We start from the raw sequence: 13,943 nt of genomic DNA on the forward strand, positions 1-13,943 counted from the left end.
CTGGTCTTAAGTAAAGCTGGGCAGGAAATCTATGAGACTCAGTGGAGCTGTAGTTCAAGTGGTGGAGCACTAGCCTTGAGCACAAAAAGACAGGAATAATTGCCAGGCCTGGAGTTTAAGCCCCAGTACTGGTACCAAAACAAAAACAAAAAACAAAAATAAATCACAGAACTCTGGTGGCTCACCACTGATTTATTAGCTACTCAGGAGGCAGAAATCTGAGGACCATGGTTTGAAGCTAACTCACACAGTAAAGTCAGTGAGACTCATCACTAACTGCAAAAAAGCGGGAAATGATTTAAGTGGCAGAGTGCTAGCTTTCAGTAAAAAGCAGAAAGATATGTTGTAACTCTTGTATTCAAGCTCAAGGTCCAACACCAACACACACACACACACACACACACACACACACACACACACACAAACACACACACACACTTTATATTTTATTTAACTTTTTATTGCCCAGTTTCTAACCTAGGTGTTTTATGTACATATATACAGATATATGTACATATGTTTGTATGTATGTGCATACATATACGTATGTATATATGTATATATGTGTATATATACGTATGTATGTATATATATGTATGTATATGTATATATATGCACATATATAGGGAGAGGCATATATATGCCTTTATAATACTATATATATATATATATATATATATATATATATATATATCTCACAGAATATCAAACTGGGAAACTATAATACTGCAGCAAACTATAAAATAAGTAGCATATCTAAAACCAGTTATATTTAATTCATAGTTGTATGAATAGGTTGTTGAAAGAAATCCACCCCACATACTGTTTAACATTTACATTTTTATCTTATGCATATTTTTTATTTACCCCAGTGAGAAATAGGACACTAGGGTTACATTTACTTTGTTTGTTGGACTATCTTAAAATTTGTTGTTGGCAGTAGAAGATGAGATTAGCTAGGTGGGCTTCCATTGAAGACTTAACTAGACTTTGGAAAATCTAGAGTGCAAACCAGATAAGATGCTGCTGAATGTTTGACATCAGAGTATGTTCCCAAGTGGTGCTCAGGAGGTAAAAGCTCAAGTGATCAAATAGTGAATAGAAACCATATTGGTTTCTTAGAATGGCCTACAGAACAAAGAAAAAAAGTGGATAGGCATCTAATAAGCAGGATTTTTCAAAGGTTTAATGGCTATTAATTAGCCAGGATTAAAAATAATTGAAGCTAGAGAATTGGATACAGTACCAGTAGAGATATGGAGCATATGGCAGAACAGAATTAGAGAGCAACATCCTTAATAGAGAAGCCCACTACTGCTGAATTCAAGCTGGAAGGAGATTAACTCAATTTAAAGACCTTAGTGTGGTGAAAGGAGACTGCTACAACACAATACTGTTTCAATACTCACATACAAAACTCACAAAGAAAAAGAAAACCAATGATATCCTCATCTGTCTTAATAGTTTATATTCTTCCAACTTTTATATTTCACTTTAAAAATGTGTCCTTATGTGTACATGTATTCATAATGTATAACCCACTTTGAGAATAGAAAACTGAGTAAATGAAGACAAAATAATTTTTGTGGACATATATGTACTTGAAATTTCACAGTGTCATCCACACTGTAAAAGATTATCCATAGCTGGGTGCTATAGATGGTTCACCACTCTAATCCTAGCTACTCAGAAGGCTGAGATCTTAAGATCGTGGTTCTAAGCCAGCCTGGGCAGGAACATCCATGAGACCCTTATCTCCAATTAACCACCAGAAAACTGGAAGTGGCACTATGCCTCAAGTGGTAGAGCACTAGCCTTGAACTGAAGAGCTGAGGGCCAGCACCCAGGCCCCAGAGTTCAAGCCATGACTGAAAAAAAAAAAACAACACTTCACATTTCAGATTTTTTTTAACCGTACTGGGATTTAAACTAGAACCACTAGAACCCTGTGTTTCTACCACTTGAACCATATGCTAGTCCTGCGACTTCATATTTGAGATGTTCCATCATGATAAATGCTCAAATATTTCTAGGATGAACACTCACATGGATAAGTGAAAAAAATATGGGAAAGGAAACATGATGGAGTAAGAACAGCAGGAATTGACTTAATAACATAATAATTAGATGCAAAGTTAATCAAATTAAGAGTTTCTCATTGATCACTGGAATATAAAACTAATGTAAGAATATTATCAGTAATATTTCCATTTATTGCCATCTGCAAGTCTGTGAGAAACTGGTTTTGTTTTAAAGAGGAAATCTTGAAGTACTTTTCCACCTTCTTGATATTTTCCAGTCATATTAGACTATGTATTAGCTTCCTCTCCCTGCTTTAAAGACATTATGAGCTTCAGTTTATTTTTTTATTTATCCCATTAATAATGAGATATATTATGCACAAACAGCACTAATATTGATAGCAAAATAAATAATTGAAGTCTAATAGGATAATATTTATTAGGTTTAATATCAACTAATTAGATAAAATTATTTCTTTCTCATAAGTATATGTTTGGTTCTAGTAACAGGGACTCTGCTTCCTAAAAATATATTGACAGAGACTCTCTTACTTCTCACTCCGTTTGATAAGATCACTGAGATTATGTCACTGGGTATAAATTTTGGTATGGCCTCTCTAGGGAGGAGGGTAGATACATGGGGTTTTTATAGTTGCAATAATTTGGAACAAAAAAGAAATGGACTCAGCTGTAGTCTCTGTGATCTAATAATAAAAGCTTTGAGTACTCATTACCTTACTCATGTAAACTGTAATCCCTCTGTATAGCATCTTTACAATAAAATAAAGTAAACATATGCTGAAAAAAAAGCTTTTGAATAAGAAATGGAAACCAGGCTATATCTCAGACCTACTGATTTTTTAGCAAACTTCAAAAATATTTTGTGATTTTCTTTAAGTAGTTAGTCTGCTGAAGGTAGCGAGACAGCCTTATTGAGACTTTTTTTTTCAAATTGTTGAAAAAAGGAAGATGAAGATGCTTTCTGCTGCCAAATCCTATTTGTCATCAGTTGTATATATCGCCATTTTCTCATTCCAATTCTGCTTTAGGACAATTACTGTAACAATATAGTATTTCAAATAATTTATGAGCATTACACATTAGTTTTGAGAGTAGGAAGTAAATCCGAGCAGTCTTCCAATTTATAAGGCATACAATTACAGCAACAGTTTTAGTTAATGGTTTTTTGTTGTTGCTACTATCAAAAAATGCTCTTTTAGGCATTTTATTCCTACTGTCTCTAGTCTTCAGCAAATGCAAGCTTTAGAAATTTGCTGCTTGCAAGTGGCCAGTGATGAAAAACCACCATCACTTACAGGCAATTTGGTCTTCATTACAAATTAATGAAGTGATAATTGTTCTGTGCAACCTTTTATGTGCAAAGCAAGCTGGTGTTGTTTGCATTGTCTTCCTGCAATTTATACCTCTGTTTTCAAGGACTTGTGAAAGCTTGCCAAAGTTAATTCTACAATGAGAACTCCATAATTAAAATCATATTTTACATCAAATTATGAATCTCTCCACATAATGGACTCTGTTTGATGTCTAGCAGAATTATGCTGATAGCACAATAAATGTAAAAGAGATTCATCACTTGAAGTACAAGCTAGTCCAAATTTGTTCCCTTTTAGGGGGTTGACCTTGGTTACAGCAATGGAGTTAGGACCGTTCTTATTTGATAAGCACCTATTTGTGGTCCTACATCTTAGATGATAAAGGTTAAAGCAAATAGTATTTTGTACTTGTTTTGTTTCCTAAGTTGGTAGGTAAGTGAAGGGTAATTTAAAAATTTCTAAAGTAAATTTTTCCAATTTGTGAAGTTCATACATTTTTTTTGTGAATTCAAGCATCCTAAAGCAGATGACTTACTACTCCTCAATGAAGCTTAAAAGTCAAATAAGTGTCATGTTCCTTTGCTTATCATTACCAACATTAATTTTCTAAATTAACATTTTATCTAGTTTTGTGATTAGGATTTATGGATTTTCATTCCTCTGAGTCCGATAAATAGTGTCAATATGCTGCTTGTTTAATTAGAATCTATTATAACCTGTTACGGCTACTTAAAGTGATTAGTGGAGAAAAATTTTGTAACATATTTATATAAGGCCTCTCAAAAATTCATTTATTAGTCCATAAAATTATAATATCCTGTGTTAATCACATTTTTGTAGTGTTAAAAATTACTCTCATGAATGATTCTCGCATATATTCACTCCAAGAAAAATCATGTTTCTTTCATTTTCTTTTCCTAAGAGGTCATTTTCTGTCACATAAAAGACATATGAAGTCAAAACTTAGTAAATATATATGAAGCAAAATTGTTAGCATGTATTCTGCAATCTTATCAGGTATTTAGTGAGGGTTATATGATACAAAATTTTCCTAAGAACAACAGGGTCAAGGGCAAGTCATGGAGAAGAAAAGAAACAGTGCAGTAGAGTTACACCATTAACAAAGGAGTAAAAGACAGAGTATTCTACACAGCTCCTGACAACAATAAAATGATTCACTTTGATATAAGAGTAGGATATACATAAAATGTGTCATCTAATCTGATCTAACAAGACAGCAAGGTAAAAAACAAATCAGAGGCAAAATCAAGCACAGAGAAAAAGTAAACATAAGGATGACATTTGGAAACAGCTGGTGTAATTGTTAAAGTTTCACAAGTCACATAAACAGTATGATTTTAAGAAAAAAGCTTCTCCAAATTTGTTCCAAGGATAAAAATTAGCAGTTCTAAAACATCTTGAAACTTTCAAAGTCTTCTGCAGTGAGAAAAAGTATTCATGTAATCTTAATCATTATAATAACAACAAATTCAAGTATTTTGTAATTTCTTTAATCACATCATGTCTAATATGAATACAAATGAATTGCTTGCTTCATCATATTGTCTGCTTTCTATGCATAACTCTCAAGTTACTACTTTAGAGGAGAAATCGTGTATATTTATATTTTTACTTCAGTTTTCCTCTCAGCATTGCCCAATGTGGTTGTAACAGAATGTCTGAGTATCTATGAAAATGTCATGCATGAAGACACATAGTATTGACACATACATTCATTTCGTTTTACTTTATATTCAAATTTATCATAAAGCTATCCCAAACTGGGAGAAGATTAATAAAGTTAAAGTTTCGACGGTGATATTTTTCTCTTTTTAAACAGATACGAAGAAAAAAAAACCCAATAAACCCTAACATAGTGTTATTGGAGACAACTCTTGGGGTTTTAATTTAGAATGTTGACCAGGCACAATCAATTGCAAAGTAACTGTTTATCCCTCAGAGCCACGAAATTGCAATGCAATTCAAGCAATGTTTGCCAAAGTTATGCATTTCCTTGTGTCAAATAAATTCATATGCCCTGAAAATAATCAATACTATAAACAAGAATGATACAGACTTGCTTCACGCCATCTTTTCAGATGAGCAATAATGTTGTTTCTGTTGATTTGTTGTGTAATTCTTGTGATGCCTTTTATATTCTTGTATTTATTATTCTTCATGCTTAACTCATTCATTCTATCCTTTTGTTTGGTCCTTCAGTGGGAGGAGATCAGCGGTGTGGATGAGCACTACACACCTATCAGGACTTACCAGGTTTGCAATGTCATGGATCACAGTCAAAATAATTGGCTGAGGACAAACTGGGTGCCCAGGAACTCAGCTCAGAAGATTTATGTGGAGCTAAAGTTCACTCTGCGGGACTGTAATAGCATCCCACTGGTTTTGGGAACTTGCAAGGAGACTTTCAACTTGTACTACATGGAGTCTGATGATGACCACGGAGTCAAATTCCGAGAGCATCAGTTTACAAAGATCGACACCATCGCAGCTGATGAAAGTTTCACTCAGATGGATCTTGGGGACCGTATTCTTAAACTCAACACTGAGATTAGAGAAGTAGGCCCTGTCAACAAGAAGGGATTTTACCTGGCATTTCAAGATGTTGGTGCTTGTGTTGCCTTGGTATCTGTGAGGGTGTATTTCAAAAAGTGCCCGTTTACAGTGAAGAATCTGGCCATGTTTCCCGACACAGTACCCATGGACTCCCAGTCTCTGGTGGAGGTGAGAGGTTCTTGTGTCAATAATTCTAAGGAGGAAGATCCTCCCCGGATGTACTGTAGTACAGAAGGAGAGTGGCTGGTGCCCATTGGCAAGTGCTCCTGTAATGCTGGATTTGAAGAAAGAGGTTTCATATGTCAAGGTAAGAGTCTTCTATTTTTTTTTTATTTCTTTTCTATTTATTCTGTGTGAGTCAGTGGTAATGTAATAGAAAGAATCAAAAATAACCTGAACACTTGGCAATAAAGCTTGACTTTAACAAACCTGTGTGTAGGTTATATCCATTCCACTAGACAAACACACTTGGAAAACACACTTGTATGTCTACAAGTGTGTTTGATTATGCAGTGCTGGCTTACATCCCACAGAGGTGTCATGTATACTACTGAAAATTTTCTGCTATTTAATGACTTAAGAGAGTCTATCTGTAGCAACTGAAGGAAAAAGAAATCTGTCCCATTTTAGGTAGAAGGTAATTATATCTGGGATTTAGCTAATCTAAGATAGATTTGGAAATTGTATTGACTCTATTTGTGGCCATGTATCTTAAAATAATTTAAGCTTAAATCTCAAAGTAATTTAAGATTAATTGCTATAACATATGATCTCTTCTTCAGTGATATTTGACTGTCTAATAGATGTATACTTACAAAGGTCTAGGACTCGAAGAAATCTCTAACTTAAAAGAAAAGTCAAGGTTTGCTGGTGGTTCAGGCTTGTAATCTTAGCTTCTCAGGAGGCTGAGATCTGAGAATTGAAGGTTTTTCCAGTCCAGGTAGGAAAGTCTATGAGCCTCTCATCTCCAATTAACTACCAAAAAGATGGAAATGGAGCTGTCGCTCAACTGGTACAGAACTAGCCTTGAGCATGAAACCTTAGGGACAGTGCCCAGGCCTTGAGTTCAAGCCCTAGGACAAGGACACACACACACACACACACACACACACACACACAAAAAATCAAAGATGATGCATTTATTTTGGATATGTACTGATAATATGTCTGATACTTTATGCTTGCTCCATTATTTGGCACAGAAGATTACATCTCTCTTACGTTTTAATGTGTATTTATAATTAATATAGCAATAGAGAACTTGAATTCTGTCATCAGGTTGAGTTGTCATCAGGTTGAGTTACATTGAAACTCAACCTGTATTTGATGTAAAAATCAATTCAAATATGTTGTTCATATAATAACATATATGTTAGATGTAGCAAATCACAATTCTACTTATTCTCAAGTTGACACTAGGCAAGGCTTTGTTGGAAAACACTGAATTATTATCTGAATTTTAAGTGTTTAAATGTATAGCATAATACAAGTACACAGTTCTTTCACTGATGTTCCTAACTACAGTGGTAGTTACCTCATACAACATATGCTTTCCAGAATGTGAGGCTTATAGTTTATTGAATAATTATCTTAAAACCTCAAAATGCATAAGTACCATTAGAAAGCTGTCTTCTGAGTTTGCACCATAGAGAAACCTTAACAAAGATCTAAAAAAAAGCCATTAGTAGATCAATTTCTGATGTAGCAATGAGATATTATCAATTATCTTTAATAATCTATATTGATATTGGGACAGTTAAAGCTCAGTAAACTGAATGGCAAAAATATCAACATCCTCATTTCATAGGAAAAAAATACTGATGACAATGCTTTGTATTTAATGACTATCCATTTTAGAACAACAAATAAAACCAAACATGGATCAAGATATGATATATTCATAAATGGCCTTGTTAAATGGCAACCTCTTTGTACAACAACTTAAAGAAAATAAAAGAAAAAGAAAAAGAAAAAATAATTAGCTTTCTGTAGTGCCAGAAATCTAAACATGAAATTACATTTCTGCTGGTTTACTGTCCACTTTTTTTGCTTTACCTGAACATAAAATAAAAAAATACTGAAAAGTATTCTTTGACCATGTATCCACTTATTTAAATATTCATTTATTGATCTTCTAAGATGTGCCAGTTCTTGTGCTGAATATAAAAATGCATGACAAATGTTATCATTGCTAAATTAATTGGGTTTATAAGTAAAAAATGCATGTGTTTGTGATTAATGTTTTAGTCTCCATCTGACAGAGAATAGATTTTTTAACTTATTTGTTATACATAGCAATTTTAATAGTTGAAACTAGAAGAGAAGCTGTTATTATTACTGGGAATAATGTATTGATATAGGACAAAATATGTTATAGAAAATTAAAATTTTCTGCAGCAAGATGCTATGCATTTACTGTGCTGTTCTGCTTTAGATATTTGTTTGACTGAAGAAATAAGATATAGGGCACATAAGGAAATATTAGCATTTATCTTTCAGTAATTGTTCAGAGGGGGAAAGTAAGAGAGTAGGAAAAGAAATATTGGCAGCTAAAATATCACCATAAATGACATGCTAAGCAAATCAGAATTAGTAAACAATCAAATAAAACACAACCACAGGAAGATAAAGAATACTTGTTACAACAAATGTGATGAAGTAAAAAGGTACATAAAATATACACATGAGCTTAAATTGATAAGGAATAATGGGTATGTTAATAAGGAATGTTAGAAATATTGGAAAATATTTGCCAGAAGTTCCTACAATAGGACTTCTATTTAAGTAGGCTATTTCACATTTAACAAATGGGAGGGTAATATTTAATCTCTTTTAGTTTGTTATAGCTTTCTCTTTGGTTTGTACAGCTTACACCTTATTAAAGTCATGTACTAGGGTCTTGAATAACTTGATGATGGTCAATGGTGGAGTGAGCTGCTTTTATAGGATATCAAGAAACAAATTTTTAAAGTATTATTTGGAAAATTCAAAATTATAATAGGACTTTTAAACATAAAGCCTCTATCAGTTTTATTCAATCAGAGATTACTAAGAGTTCACATGGTTATTTACCTGCTGTATCCTTAAATACGTCATTCACTTGGTGTCTGTAAGTAGTATTCTAAGACTATGGGGGGAAACTTTGCATTAATTCCAAGGGTACCTCATAATCACTTTTTCCCTGTTCACTCTTGGCTAATGAGTTATATTATCTCACTCTGGAAAGAAGAAATTAGACTGCTAATGGATTTTTATATAGCCAATTAATTACATTGAGGGAGATGACAAGAGGTTACTATAAATATTCCTGCTCATGCAAAATTTGTTTACACTTGTATACCAAATATGTAAACAATGTCACTGAAAAAATCTGTTGTTCTGTTCATTATCTCTGCATATTCATTGTAGAATGTTATATATTTTTTATTCTTTTACATTAGCAGATGAATAGAAATGTGTGTTTGATTGGATATATAAAAGCAGCTATAACTTTTGATTATCATCAGAATTTTTTTGGGGGGGGTCCGGACGTGGGGCCTGAACTCTGGGCCTGGGCGCTGTCCCTCAGCTCTTCAGCTCAAGGCTGGCGCTCTACCACTTGAGCCACAGCGCCACTTCTGGCTTTTTTCTTTTTGCTTATGTGGTGCTGAGGAATCGAACCCAGGGCCTCAGGCATGCAAGGCAAGCGCTCTACCACTGATCCACCTTCCCAGCCCCAGAAATCATATTTTTTTCACTTATGACTTACCATACCAGTTCCTATTTTCTTCATAATCCTCTGTCAGTTCAGATGCTTTTAAAGGATGAGTTTCAGGGGCAGACTTATTTTACAATGCCCTTTTGTTTTTACAAAATGTTAGAGAAAATTATAAATCTCTAAGAAGGCTTGTAGCACCTATAGAATCTGTATGCAAAGCTACAAGATGTTTACATATTTTAAGGAATTTAGAATAACTTCCTTCCATTTTTTTGTGATAAAAGTTCTTGAGGGTAAAGGCCACTGTTTCCTTTTGAGGAACTTCATGCCTACAACACAGTAGATTCTTATTCAGTAGACTTTCTATTACATACTTAATAAATAATCCATTTCTATGTCACTTATACATTTTTTGTGTATAAGTCCTGGAGAGAACCTAGGTTAGGCTGTTCAGAAAGACAAATAATTTTATCTCATTTGAGATGAGCACATTGAATTATTATGTCACTTATAGTTGCAACCAGTATACAATAGATTCATTTCAACTGTCATTAGAGAATTATGAAAGAAAGGAATAACATTAGTTTATATTGTGTAATAAGTTTTTCTATTTTGTTAATTCATGTTAATTTTCTGTGTTATAAAAACAAATTCAGGGCTGGGAAGGTGGCTCAGTGGTAGAGCTCTTTCCTTGCATGCATGAGGCCCTGGGTTCAATTCCTCAGTACCACATAAACAAAAAAGGACAAAAGTGGTGCTGTGGCTCAAGTGGTAGAACGCTAACCTTGAGCTGAAGAGCTGAGGGACAGCACACAGGACTTGAGTTCAGCCCCATACTGATCAAAACAAAACAAAAACAAAACAAATCATATAAAACTCACATCTATAATACAAAAAGTGATTTAGCAAAATTTTGAAATTTTGAGATCTTGAAATTCTTGTAGCTAGCAATCACAGCATTGATTCATCTTGAATTATTGCATTACATATAAACATTACATTATTTATAACTCCAATTTTCTTTCCTTGAATTATAAAAAAGGTTTTCCTTGAGTTTAAAATAATACTTCTCCTTTTCCACTTTGCTTTATAAAAATGTTTACATAGTTGTACAAAGGGGTTTCAATTCAGTATGGCAGTTTGTGAGGACATACATCTCAATAAATGTCATCCCTTGCACCAACTCCACTGTCTTTCCCAACTCTGCTCTTTGCTTTTAGTAGTTGTACAGCCACGATTTTTCAAATCAGTGAGTTTTTAAATGAAAATATGCCAGTAGTATTATTGTAAATAAGTTTTCAAATGTTCAATTAAACAGATGTGTTTTGACAGTTTTGTAGTAGCTATAAAATCTGTGATTTATGCAATCTTTTTTGTTTTCTCATAAATTTATATAAATTGTTGGAACACTGAGTTGGTATTACACTGAGTTTGCCCTCAAATTTGTTTGGATTTTATTGTTCTAGTTAGCAAAAGCTCTTGTCACTACCAAGTATTTAAGGAATGATGCTTATCAATTTTGTTTTTAAACACAAGGATTGTGCTCAAACTCCAGGGATTGCTTCATCCACAAAACAGATGGCTTTCAGAATGGCCAGTGAAGGATTGCCCATTGTATAATATCTAGTACTAGATAAGATGTTTTTGAAGATCATGATTTTAAGTCATCATCTTCATTGAAAAAGGTTACCTTCCTTGTTTTCATCACTTAAACATGATACATTTTCTGGTTCAATAGTTTTAGTTTTTATTTTATTGTAAAGATACTGTGCAGAGGGGTTACAGTTACATGAGTAAGGTAATGATTACATATTAGCTTTTCACTTAGACATCTTGACCAAAAGAAAATGTCCATAGTAGATATATTTACTTATGTCTTTATTATTCATATATCTGTTCTCCTCCTTCTTTCATATAACCTTTTCATTTCTAAAGATATCTTTTTTTCTTTATGTGGTAGAGACAGGGCTTGCCTTGCATGCAAAGTTCAGTTCTGATACTATAAAAGACAGACAAGAGAGAGACTTGAAATTTAGGTTCATTTAACTGCCATTCCACTTTCTCATAGTGTTATTTCTTGTTTTGAAAGCTTTTCACTTTCTTTTTTATTAATAAGTTTTTTTCATTGTGAAAATACTTTCTTCTAACCATGAGTCACTCTTGAGTTTTCCCATCTGGTATTTATCCCTTTCTTTTATTTTTAATTTTTTATATCATGTATCTTTTCCATTGATTTCTGTAAATAGTCTATACATTTATAAATGCATGTTTTTATATTACATATCAAGAAAGGCATACATTTTAAAAGAATAAAGTTTAAAACAGACAACAAAATGTACGAGTGAAATTTTTTTAAATGCTGTGTCCCAAGCACATTAAATCTATATCTTTATTCGCTGCATTTATGTAGTACCATCGATTTAATAAAAAACATAGGATAGATGACATTGCCTTAAGAGAACTATGCAAGAAAAAACAATAAGTAAAAGAAATATCGCTTCATCTATTGTTCCTGATTGGAGAACTTACTGTTTCTATTTGCTTTGCTTAAGTAGGTAGGCATGTATAATTTAAAATCACCTAGATAATATCTAAATGGAGAAATTCTAAGTTTTATAAAATATGTGCCCAAAATTCTTTCATGAATGTCACATTTCTGTAGATTCTCAAATTATGCCAATGCACCATCTAAACCATAATAAAAGTAAATATTTTATTTAAATAGAAAAAGAAAGTCAAAGAAAGGGAGGGCATTTCATTTGTGACTTTTTTAGGTATCAGTTTGTTTTCAGTCTGTATTAAAATCAACAGTATAATTTTAAACCCTAGATTTGCATGTTAAGATTCTAAAAAGAAATGTGAATTCTTTGATCTGTATATTCTCCAGACCAGATTATTTTGAACATTTAGAGACAATTTAATTGCAAACGTATTTAGGAAATACATGACCATCGTTAAATTTAAGAGGTTGAATGGATTCTTATCTAGCTATTTAAAAACCATGTAATTAACTCTTAGAGTAAGTTCAATGAAGCACAATAAAAACTCAAATTCATAAACACTTCTGTAAATATTAGTTGCATATTTACAAAAATTACAATTAAATAAGGCAGAAATTTAGTAAAATGTGCAGATATTTTTTACCTTATATGGGCTAATTTAAATGATGTATTAATTCACACAAAAATAATGAGATATTTCAGTTACTTTTATTTAATTTCCTCATTTTTATCCCAACCCAGCAGTGATTTTAAAGGTCAAAATTAACTAACATTTGGGGGAGAGCACTTGCTTACCACACAGACAATACAATGTATTTTCCTAAGATTGAAGTCAGTTCGGAAATCTGATTTTATGGAATTGAATTTCTTTCTTCTCCTGCTTCTCCTCCTCTTCCTTACACTAAGTTCTTTAAGGTTTCAGATATCTTGTTTGATCCAGTGTTCAAAGACACAAACAACAGTGTCCATAATATTAGTGTGACAAAAATATGGTCTTTGGGAAATATAAATTACAGTAAATTTCTTGGGAGACCACTGAAGTATATGCACATTGTTCTCTATGGGAATCTAAAATGTGGAAAAATCATTTCAGTTAAATAAGTTATTTAAAATAACTTAAAATAAGTTATTAACATTATTGCCTTGTCAGTTTTATTTCTAATGGAAGATTAGAACTTTGTTTTGCTGGACACACTAAACACCAAGTAAATACAAATTCACTTACAAAGTGATTAGAATTTTCCATGACAACAACTTAAGTACAATGTCCACTGAAAATTGGAATGTTGGTTTTGAGGACGATATAAATTATAGCTCTTTGGGTATCTTAATGAATGGCAGTCAATCAGATAGTTCAAGTACCTGCCATGGTAACTTAACATCAAACTTAGTTAAATGCTGGAGAATGTCTTGAAATTTCATTTATTTAACTTAAGCTACATTATATAAAACGTCTTTGTTTCTAATTTGCTTCCTGCCATTTTGTTAAACAATTTTTCTTATGATTTTGGCAACGAACATATGTCTTTGATTTATCAGACTTATACTTGTTTCTTCTAACTATTCAAATACTCAAATATTGTCAAAATTTAAGTATATAGGAAATGTAAGCAGTTTTTCAAAACTCATTGAGCAATTCAACAGAGAGATTAACAATGTTTCTTCAACTTTTCCAACATATTTGTCTTTTATTTCTGTCCTTCATAAAGAGACTAAAACAGGTGAAATAAATGGAGAATAAGGTGTTTTCTTTTTCCTCTTGGGATATGTAGATTCTGAGATGTGAATAGTTTCACTAAGATTGCTTGTGTCGGCA

The 13,943-nt window shown here is 32.7% G+C and overlaps 1 protein-coding gene across 2 annotated transcripts in view; it reads left to right on the top strand.

Moving 5' to 3' along the window:
- Epha3 (EPH receptor A3) overlaps window positions 1–13,943 on the top strand; it is a 316,446-nt gene that overhangs the window by 92,566 nt on the left and 209,937 nt on the right. For both annotated transcript variants that reach the window (XM_042676814.1, XM_042676816.1), the window contains exon 3: window positions 5,576–6,236. In XM_042676814.1, coding sequence (XP_042532748.1) covers window positions 5,576–6,236 — 661 coding nt within the window. The remainder of the gene's footprint in view (window positions 1–5,575; window positions 6,237–13,943) is intronic.

The sequence above is a fragment of the Dipodomys spectabilis genome, unplaced genomic scaffold (genome assembly GCF_019054845.1).
Source record: "Dipodomys spectabilis isolate Male_0828 unplaced genomic scaffold, ASM1905484v1 ptg000032l, whole genome shotgun sequence".
Taxonomy (NCBI): Eukaryota; Metazoa; Chordata; class Mammalia; order Rodentia; family Heteromyidae; genus Dipodomys; species Dipodomys spectabilis.